The sequence below is a fragment of the Lytechinus variegatus genome, chromosome 5 (assembly GCF_018143015.1).
Source record: "Lytechinus variegatus isolate NC3 chromosome 5, Lvar_3.0, whole genome shotgun sequence".
NCBI classification, from domain to species: Eukaryota; Metazoa; Echinodermata; class Echinoidea; order Temnopleuroida; family Toxopneustidae; genus Lytechinus; species Lytechinus variegatus.
Window position 1 is genome coordinate 39866540 of NC_054744.1, and position 11588 is coordinate 39878127.

The 11588-nt window shown below is 36.6% G+C and overlaps 1 protein-coding gene across 1 annotated transcript in view; it reads left to right on the forward strand.

Moving 5' to 3' along the window:
* The window catches only part of LOC121416125 (AP-3 complex subunit beta-2-like), a 32271-nt gene extending 24289 nt beyond the window's left edge, over positions 1 to 7982 (forward strand). The window contains exons 23-25 of the mRNA XM_041609590.1: positions 4898 to 4995; positions 5436 to 5580; positions 6400 to 7982. Of these exons, the coding sequence (XP_041465524.1) occupies positions 4898 to 4995; positions 5436 to 5580; positions 6400 to 6553 (397 nt within the window). The 3' untranslated portion in view covers positions 6554 to 7982. The remainder of the gene's footprint in view (positions 1 to 4897; positions 4996 to 5435; positions 5581 to 6399) is intronic.
* Positions 7983 to 11588: the final 3606 nt, after the last annotated feature.

The following is an 11588-nucleotide window of genomic DNA, read 5'->3' on the forward strand; positions in this document are numbered from 1 at the left end:
GGGGAACTCCAACTACTCTGACTCGGTTCAATTATGTCATTATCTAACATAAACTGTATTTCCTTATTCACCATTTCCAACTTGCTTGGATTGAGCCTATAAGGATTCTGTTTGATAGGTCTTACATCACCTACGTCTACATCATGTACAGTTAAAGGTGTACGACCTGGTTTGTCTTTACATACATTCTCATATTCTCTTAACAGGCCAGATATATAATTTCTCTGATCTTCAGGCAGGTGTTTTAATGCCTCATCCATGTTTCCTAACATCTCTGAGTTAGACAACTTTACACCACATGGTTCGTTCTTAGATACATCTGTATAAGACAATTCATTATCTGTCTTTCCATAACATTCTTCTTCTTTGACCTGTGTTGTACCTATTGGCTGACTAGCCTCTCGCTCAAAGTATTCTTTCAACATGTTTACATGACAAACTCTTTGAGACTTTCTTCGATCAGGGGTACTGATCACATAGTTGACATCATTCAATTTCTTTTTGACTATGTAGGGACCACTAAACCTAGCTTTCAAGGGCTCACCTTGCAAAGGCAACAACACTAACACTTTGTCTCCAGGCTTGAAACTTCGCTCTTTTGCATTTTTGTCAGCTTGAGCTTTCATTTTTCCCTGCGACTCTTTCAAGTGTTCCTTAGCCACATCACAAGCTTTTGAGAGCCTTTCTCTAAACTTTGATACATAGTCTAGAAGGTTTACATCATCATTCTGAACCATAAACCTCTCTTTGATAAGCTTTAGGGGACCCCTAACCTCATGACCATAGACCAATTCAAATGGACTGAAACCTGTGGACTCATTCGGGGAATCCCTAGTTGCAAACAGTAGGAATGAGATCCCTTTATCCCAGTCGTCGGGATAGTCTTCACAATAAGCCCTAATCATGGTCTTCAAAGTCTGATGATAGCGTTCTAACGCTCCTTGGGACTGTGGGTGATAAGCAGAAGACTTAATCTGCTTTATTCCCAACTCCTTCATAACTTGCTGAAATATTCCTGACATGAAATTTGACCCTTGATCAGATTGAATTTCCTTCGGCAGACCGTACCTAGTGAAAAACTGCACTAACGCCTGCACCACTGTCTTCGCAGTGATACTCCTCAAACATGTCAAAGGTATCGCCTCTGGAAACCGTGTAGACAAGTCCATAATCGTCAGGAGAAATCTGTGACCCGACCTCGTTCTGGGTAAGGGTCCGACACAATCAACAAGAACCCTAGTAAAAGGTTCATCAAATGCAGGAATTGGTATCAATGGAGCAGGCTTGATAGAAGGCTGTGCCTTACCAATAATCTGACATGTGTGACATGTCTTACAGAAATGCACAACATCTTTGTGCATCTTAGGCCAATAGAAATGCCTCATAATTCTATCTTCTGTCTTCCGAATACCGACATGACCTGCCATAGGTAACTCATGAGCCATTTTCAGAATATCTGTGCGGTAACAAGGAGGAACTACAACCTGGTGAATTATACACCAATCTTCATTAGCTGGTCTCCGGGGAGGTCTCCATTTCCTCATCAAAATGTCATCTTTGACATAAAAGCACTCAGGAACCTTATCAGCCTCAGCCTCAGAACATGCTTTCTGTGACAAGCTTTTTAATTCTGGGTCTGCCTGTTGTGCCTGTACAAGGGAGGATTTACTAAACAAACTATCATTGTTAGCAACAGAGCCTTCAACACTATCCCCATTCAAATCCTTGAAAAAGGTTTCAGCTAACCAGACATCAGTACTCTCCTCTACATCAGCAGATTCCGCATCATCCTTTTCAGCTCTACGAGTCTGAGACCTAGTAACAACACAATCCGGGAAAATCCCAGGAAAATCTTCCTGCAACAATTCAGTTTCAGCTACCTCAACGGGCTTTTCCGAAACCACTGGAGATGCAACAACTTTATCTCCAGCCAAGTCGTTACCTAACAAGAAATCAACACCTTTCATGGGTAATTCTGGAACGACACCAACAGTCACAGGACCACTAACTAGGTCACACTTTAAGTCGACCTTATGCAAAGGAACCGACATGAAATTTGGGCCAATACCTTGAACTAAGACGTTGGCATTCTCTGAACTCTCCGGAGGAAGAGCCGAATCACCTGGCACCATCAGGGACTGTGCAGCCCCTGTATCCCTAAGGATCACCACTGACCTACCAGCAGCACCAGTCGAACAAGGGGATACTTCACCATCATGCAAAAAACTTCTAAAAGTTTCATCAACCTGCTTGACTTTATCAGCAAATACTACAGAAACACTCTCAACATCTCGATTGGGCTCTGATGGAACAAACTCCATCGAGGGAACACTTGTTTGCTTGACAAAACCCATGTCTTTCTTAACTTTGGTTGGCATTCCAACCAATTTCCAACATGATTCTTTCAAATGTCCCGATTTATGACAATGAGTACAAATTTTGGAACTACGACTCTCAGACCTTTTGGTTGATTCTGTGCCCCCACTAGCCTGATTCTTTTTAGCGTCTTTGTCCTTGCTTGCATATTTTCCCTCACTAGGTTTATTGTGGGATTTAAATGACCCTTTTCCTTTCTTTTTCCAATAATTCTTGAAAGGAGGCCTATCTCCACTACCCTTATGTGTGACCTCAAATTCATCAGCTACTATGGCTGCTTTACTGACTTCAGTAACTCTGTGGTCACCTAAGTGAGATTTAATGCCAAAAGGAAGACTCTTTTTGAATTCTTCTAGGAGGACAACTTCCCTAAGGTGAACAAAATCTTTGTCAACTTTCAGTGATCTGTACCACTTATCGAACATCATTTCTTGTTCCCTAGCAAATTCAACATACGTCTGGCCTGATTGTCTTTGCATGTTCCTAAATTTATGTCTGTACGCTTCTGGTACTAACTCATATGCATTGAGAATTGTTTCTTTTACTGTAGCATAGTCATATGATTGCGTTTCAGAGAGTGAAGAATAGACTTTTGCAGCCTTTCCAACGAAAACACTTTGGAGGAGAAGAGTCCAGTATTCCTCGGGCCAATTCAGTCTCTTGGCCACTTTTTCAAATGACACAAAATATGTATCAACTCCCTCTTCATCAAATTTTGGCACAAGGCAAATGTTTTTCGCCACATCAAAGACTTGGGGAGATTTATCTTTCGCAGAGTTAGTATTTGCATGAGCTAACTCCATTTCTTTCAACTTTAACTGGTACTCCAATCTCATTCTCTCCTTTTCAATGTTTATTTTCTCCATTTCAAGGTTTTCTCTAATTCTTTCCTTTTCCAATTCAATGTTTGCCAGTTGGATCTGAGCATCCTCTGACATATTGATAGAAGTTTCAGGCTCCTCTGTAAGCTTCATGTGACTAGCTAACAAGTCAATTATCTCTGCCTTCTTTAAACCTGGGGCTAGAGATACACCCAAATGATCACAAACTGTTATCAAATCATCTTTCTTCAGTGACTTCAAATGATCATATGACAATTCTGTCATTGCAAGAAATTCTTCAACATCAAATGTAGCCATAGTGAATATACACAAATACAAGCACGTAATAACACAGTACAGTATATTCTAGAACTTTCCAAAATGTTTCCAAAATGTTTCCAATTCAAATTGGCTTTTGTTTCAAACTGACTTTCGTCTCAAATTGGCTTTCGTTTCCTGAAAAACTGGTTTTACATGTAGTTTCAAATTGGCTTATACAAATTTGGTTTTCGTTTCCCGGACAAGCCCCCAAAATTATTTGTTACGATACTGCAACAAATAACAAGTGTTTAATTTCTTCTTTGTGTTTAATTTCCTCTTTTTTTTATTACAGGAAATAATTATACATAAATAAAACAAATAATGATCTTACATAAATCTCTTGAAGTGTCCGATGTAAAATCCCGAAGTGATGATGCTATATCCAAGTAATAATCCAAATGATAAAAATCCCAGTTGACTGGCGAAAATTCACAATGATGGCGATGATGAAACTGATGTTGAATTCCGATGAATAATAAGAGTCACTGCAACGAGTTGAAATGTCCGTGAAGACGATGTTGATGATGATTAACAGTCAATTTTAGCAATCCATGGGTTGAAGCGTGTTCATTGAACAGGTTGATGATGTTGATGATCTCGATGAGAACTGATAATTTCTCAAAATAACTGCAAACAGTTCATTGATGCATAAACTGCTCTGATCTGATCTGGTGAAGTGATCTCATATGATGTGATGTGATCTCCTGCTCTCATATGATGTGATGGTGTGATCTAATATGATGTGATGATCATCTTGAAAAATCTGCAGCTTTATACTAATTACAAGTGTTCTAGATCATTCTCAAATTTCGACTAATCTATAAGCTTCTAGAATTGTCTTCCAAAAGAACTTTCTCCTTTCAGGAGCAGTCAAAATCCAGAACACTCTTGAATGACCTCATTGAAATCAACAGTGTAAACAAAATACCTAAGCCTATTCATTTCCACTACCAATACAATTCTATTGTTTGGCTTTTCCTTATTCAACAATAAAACTCCTTGGCCTTTAAATAGGCAAGGCCTGCATAATAAAAAGACATCCTGGAATGTTCTTTACAATTCTTGGCTATCCTTAAAGGGAAATAACTAATAGATAAATGTAATTGCTTTTAAAATTCTTTTACAATTATTCATATATGTAACACAATTTTCTTCACCATTAAATCATGGGGAACAATACTAGTAAATCAAAGAACAATGTAAAATTGTAAACACAGCTTTCATATTTTGGGTTTCCTAATTTTAGCACAGACTTAGACCATAGCGTAAGTTAAACTGGATATCCGAATATGGGTTTGTTTTATTTCTATCAGTACTGTATCATTGAAGTATATGTATGTTAATTTCTTGATTGTTTTTTTCATTTATTCTCCCATCAGTACTGAATCACGGAAGTTTAGTGTGATAGTGAAAGCACCTATAGGAGAACTCCTACAACCTACACAACTCAGTGAGAGAGACTTCCTTACACAACAATGTAAGTTCATCATATCTTTGATATCAATCTTAAGAACACATTCTCTTCCCAGGTGCTGATTTTTTTTAAACAAATGAGTATTGTCATAAAAGTTCCATTTTGAAATTTGACCCCTGTGTCCTGTGATGTGACATAAAAGATACAATTAATATTTGCCCAAGGTACATGTACTTTTTCATAAAACAATGTGGAAATACTTTAATGTGATGAATGGGTATCTTCCATTTTGTACTGCACTCAACCCAGGTGAAGCAAATGGGTACCCCACAGGAGAAATTCTTCGAACTCACCTTTCTTGTCTTGTCTTGTTTTTTATTTTTTCAATTCCTGGAGCAAAATAAGTTATTTAGTAAAACAGTGCTGTGTAAATGCTATTTGTTATGATTGTGATTAAAGTAATTGTTATTTCAAATTTACTTAATTCTTTTGTTATTTGACAGCCAAGCTTACTGGTATGAATGAACACTCTGATAAGTGTGACATAGAAGCAAGCCATAGAGAAGAGAAAGAATTGATCAGATGTGTTGGTGAGACAGCCAATGTTCAGATCGTCCCAGCCAGCGATCCCAGTAAACTCACATACAGGTAAGATAGAAAGATTTTAAAGTATCTTTTTATTTTATATGTTGTCTTGACTTGTTTTTTATTTTTTTTTCCGATTCCTAATATCCTTTCTTATCAAATCAGAGACAATCATTTTTTGGGTCTTTTTATATCATTTTTTTGATATCTGCATATGATAACTATTTTCGTCATGTAATTATTGAATTTATTATCATGTTAATCAGGGATTTAGTTAAGGCTGAGAATTCAGAGTCACGAGGTCACTGGAGTAAATTTTCTCCCATGCACATTGTACACATGACTCAGCCCTAAGGCCCAGGCCTAGGGTGGCAAATTTGGCCTCAAAACCAGCCTCGTCTGCATCCCTGATGTTTATATTCTTGTATTGGTTTTGTAAAAGATTCTGCAACTCGGCCTCTCTCTGGCTGCGAATGGTTTATTTTTAATTAACTAATTAAATTTTTGAATTCAACTTCATTTTACATATTTCATAAGTGAATATAATACAAAACAACAATACATTATAAGAAGACTCAACATGATATAAATCAGAAATAGCTTAATCATATTTTAGAATAAAGCGATTTGAAGTTAAAGACAGTTTAAAAATATGGTGAAATACAAGGGAACCTGCATAACAAGCAAAGCAGGTTGAGTCTGCAAGATCAGACCAGTATCATTACCATTACAAATACCATTTCTAGTAATTATGCATGGGACCCTTTTTACGAGTATTTACAATTGAAACCTGGTAGTATACAATTATACGTCTGATTGAATCTCGTAAGCTTAGAACTAACATGCATGAGATCTTTCCTGTCTCCTGCTCTATCAAACTAGGTTTTCTGGCAGGACAATATCCGCTGGAACATCGGCCCTGTTGACAGTACAGATCCTGAGCGAGGGAAAGGCTAGAATCACTTCCAACTGTGAGAAGATGGTTATTGGTAACATGCTGGTCAAAGACATCAAGAAGGCTCTAGGAAAGGCATGATGTCAGCACTCATAGCTTCATCTACATGTAGGAGTCTTATACATTTGTACTAGAGTCTAGAACAAACCCCTTGCTGTTGAAATTATCAAAACTTATCAAGAGATCTCAGATAGGCTTAATGTTAGTAGTTGCAGCTTTGTATACTTGAAGAATTCATGTACAGTGGAAAATGATATGAAACAATGTCTCCATAGTTTTCTAAGATATGAAAAAAAATGTAAGAAAGGCATGATTTAGCATTGTTAAGAATGTTGTCTTAAACAGCCTTCCCTTTTGATCTTAGCTTGTCAAGTTTATTGATCATGCGTTTAGAAAGGCATGATGTTGGTACCCATAGCTTTACGTACGAATATTAGATTATAGAAGTTAGTCTTGAACAGCCTCCCCCTTCATTTTACCTTGTAAGGTTATCAAATATGTTTCAAGAAGGGTATGATGTGGATAACTTGAGCTTCATGTATGAACCTTGGATTACGAAACATAGTCTGGAACAACCCACTCTCTTAGAACTGCACCTTCTTGTTGGCGAACAATACTAAACACCATTTCTGCTTTTTGTCTGATCTTGATCTGTCCTTTCCATTTTGCATTTGATTGCAAACTTTTTATGCTACTGGCCTAGGTTCCTGTCAATCCTGTGTAACTGATGGATACTTGCTTGATAATTAATGGCTCAGGGAGCATTCGGAATGGTTTGGTATTGTGGTAAATATTCAGTGCTCCATATAATATTAGGCAGTAGTTATGATTGTGACAGTACCATAAGTATCAAGAGTCTTTGTTTTCTATTCATTTGCTGAAAATGCTGTAAACTAAATAGCATGAATACATGAATTGTGGACACACTATACTGCATTCATTGCTGGCTCATCGCGTTTTTGTATCGTTTATTTCTAATTTTCCAAAAATAAGCATTCATTTGTAAAAAAGCTTGTTGCGATATACAGTCTAAGAGGTTATTCATATTTTCTGGAAAATTCCAGTAGCATTCTTACTAGTTTTATAGTGTCAGCGTTCACTCAGCCAGTATAGTAGAAATGTTGACTATTAGGATGTTCTCAATATAGACCTTCTCTCAAGTCTGTAACTTGTAAAAAGAGCTTTTTAGATCACATAGTTAAAACTTCCAAATTTGCATCACCGTTGAGTTGAAAAACTTTAACAAATGCTCATGTACTTTGTTTTTTTAGAGTCAGAAGGGTGTAATTCCTTTAATGAAGAGAATCAGCAAATTTTTCCTGCTTGAAACAGATGCCCACATGTCATTGCTCAGGTGTTAAAACTTTGTATCTCAAAATTAAGAAGGTATTGAGGTCAGTTTAGAAAATGTTGTATGGTGGCAACATTGTCTTGTCTGAAGACAGATGTCCCAATTCCTGTAGAAAATTCTGTAGAAACAAAAGGGGGTTGCTATTTGTGTCTACTTGTGTCGTAACTAAAAAATTGAGCTCTTTCTTAGCTGTTCTCATAAAACTAAATTTTGAGATGTGAGGTTTAAACAGCCCAGCTGTTTCCATACAGTATTTCACATGGACCATTTGCGAAATCATTCCATGTTATAGTATAATATCATTGTGAAGATATTCATGTGCAATTATATTGAGGATGTGTCTCATTTTGTGTTACAGTTCTTTATTATCTATACTTCAGTTGGTAATTGTCTTAGCTAAAGCTAAAAATATAGTATTTTGAGAATGTAATTCATTCAGATGTCAAATGCCATTGAAATTCAAATGTATCCTATTAGCATTTGCCTCCATCAAAACCAGAGATAACTCTCTGATTCATATCTCCTTGGTGCAATTATGAGATGGAAAATATATGTAATTTGTAATATTTAGATCTAATAGAATCAATCAGATCAACCATATTAAAAATAAAATCTGATGGAAGTATGATTTTTTTTTTTTTAAATGAATTGAAAGTTTGTGCCTCTTCTCACAAGCACCCGCTGATCCTAATGACGATTTATGATGGCATACTATCAACATTTCACAGCTTGAAAAAAAATGTATTTCACTGTCATAATGCCTGTTAAATATGTTCATACTTTATATACTTGTATTTCATGGTAATTTTTTTATGTAAATTCTTACATAATGTTCTCAATTCATACCGACTTCGATCATGGATAGATAAATGACATCCAAAAGTTGGGAGTTCTATTCCATTAATTCTCACTAGTACTATATTTGAATTGTATGTGTTTTTGTGCTAGCTCCCCGTGTTATTTCCTTTGTTTAAAGGGACAGTAGCGGACCGTGACCCGGAGTAGACAAAGCATTGGGGGGGCACTGCATTGTTCGTGAACAATGCCGTGCCCCCCCAATGCTTTGTCTCCTCGGGGTCACGGTCCGCCACTGTAAAGGGATGACATTAAATTGCAGAGTACTTATAAATTATGAATAAATATAATGATATATATCTATGTCTTCTTGTTTCATCTTGTCTTATTCTCTGTAAAACTTGGATTTCAAATCTGCATATGGATAATATGTAGAGCGGTGCCCCATTATACGTAGGCTTTATCAACAAGTTTTGTGAGTTCATGGTTGAAAAGATCACAATATTCAAAGGAAAACGAATATGATATGGTTGCCAAAACAGAAAAGCCTCTGAAAATCACAAAATAGTTGCATAACTATTCAAAGACTTTGGAGCAAGGTCGTTGCATCACCAGTCCAAGTGCTTGAAAAATGTTTCCTTGTGTTCTGTGTTGTGGTTGACATTGCTGAGGAGAATGGTTGATTGCTTATAAGTGCCATAAAGTGATCATTCAAACCTGATGGAGACTGGCTGTTATATATAATTATTTTAATCAGGAATTGGTCTCCAACAGGATTTTAAAAATATGAGAATTAATTTTCCTGGTGAAAGAAAGAGAAAATGTAGGATGGGTATTAAAGAACTAGATGAATGAAGATTGTCATAATTAACATCTATGTGGAATAAATTTATGAGACCTAATTCCTTTGTGTTGAGGCATGTAAGAGCATAAGGGTAATTTCTATTCACAATTTACAAAAAAAAATATAGATGAAAATTAACCCTATCTAGGCCGGGGTATTTTGGGAGTTCATATGGCGGGGGGGGCCTAGATCTCGGCCATCGACTACGCGATTGCGACGAAAATTGGCACGCGGGTTGCCTGGGATATAATCTACAAGATTGTATAGTGATTTATTTCACACGAATCACTATTAAGTGATTATGCTAATTTATGCGTAATTAGTATGCGAAATCATACTTTTTCCTCTAATTCCCTAAATAAAGCTCCAAATGTACTAATTTTTGGTATAGAAACTCTTTGTGGTGTTCTTAGCAAGTGTACATGAAAAAAAATGCGATATCAAATCATTTTCTTATGTATTGTTTTTTGCAATTTCTTATGTATTTCTTTTTTTTACCTTTTGTTTTTCATTGTTTTTTAATGAAATTTGTTGGGGACTCTTCTTTGATCATAAAAAACATAAAACAATTAAATTTAGACCAGCAAAACTAGTAATAATCATACATTTATGAATTTTGGTTGAAAACACAATTTGCATTGACTTTGTACACGAAATCACGTTTTTGAGCAATTTTCGGTCTGACATGCACTTACATAATGTTGCGTAATTTCGGAACCACATACCCCGGTGACGCAAAATTGGTCTCAAAAGTTGCGCAAGACTTGAAAGTAAAAAGTCAGCGAGCGGCGCGGTCAAAAAATTTCGCGGTGAAATTATTGCGAGATTTGTTGAGGGGGGCCTCGGAGGCCCCCCCCCCCCCCCCCCCGGCCTAGATAGGGTTAAGAAAATTCCTATGATTCGAGAGCCTGTCAGACATATTTTCTTTTTCAAAGAGAGATTTTATTTGACAGGTGTATAGCAAGATGTCAGACAGGAGAAAAAAATAACCTCAAAAGTATATTTTATTAATGGTAGACAGAAGATTCTTTTATGATTAGTGGGAGGGAGGGGGATGGCAAAGAAGAGAAAACAAAAACAGGGGCCTGGGAATCATATTTGAAGAGGGGTGTTGGTCTCGATAAAAAATCAACCTGTTTAACAAAAGTGATTTTGGTAGAAAAAAAAATTATTGGGGGTGCTGCCTCTTTCCAGGACCCGGGATGCAAAGGGGATTGTTTTTTCTTAACAGAGTCATCCTAGTAACACTAACAGCAAAGAAGACATTTTGACTGGCAAGCTAACTGAAGGTTTATGAGCTTGAATAGTGAAGCTTCCTTACCAATCAAATAGATGCCGAGCATGTTTCATTAAACTTGTTGATATTTAAAAAATTGCAATAACATTAGCTTTACTGACATTATTCAATTTGATTGGCTGATATGGGAAACTTGTAATAGATATCATGTAGGCCTAGCTATTTGTTATAAGTCTGGATCTTTGAATTACTAAAATTGTTACATCTGGTTTGCCAGACTTAGCAACAATAAAACCATGCAAACTTGATTTCATATATTGTTGCCTTTGTTACTACCTTGTTACTATGTGGGCTATGTTCCCAGGATAGAAACATCATTAATAATTTGTCACTTTCTAATGTATAAGCCTCTAGTGACTGTCTGTTCACGTTTATTTATCGCAGGGTGACTTAATTTTTAATTTTATTTATTTATTCATCATCATCATCAGTGATGATGATGATGAATAAATAAATAAGATAAAACATAAAAATTAAAATTAGGGTTTTGTTTTATTTATATATCATTATTGTGGGACAGGAAGGGGGATTGGTCAGACTGTCCCCGCATTTTGTTTAGCCTGTGTTGAGGCATCAACCCATGGATTTCGCTCAGGCAATGGACCCCACTCAAGTTAATTTGCCCGACTGGGTTTAAGAAAAAATTGGGCGCTAATGCTGCTTATAGTACGCACGGTACCCCGGTCGAATAAGAAAAAATCAAACTCGTTGTATTTGTCGTTAAAAAAAATGAGAAAGAGCAGCATCAGCGCCGCCACGGGATGATATTTTTGGAATGGGGAATCCCCACTGATCTCTCCCCTAAAAGTGGGAATCCCCTGCCTGCCGC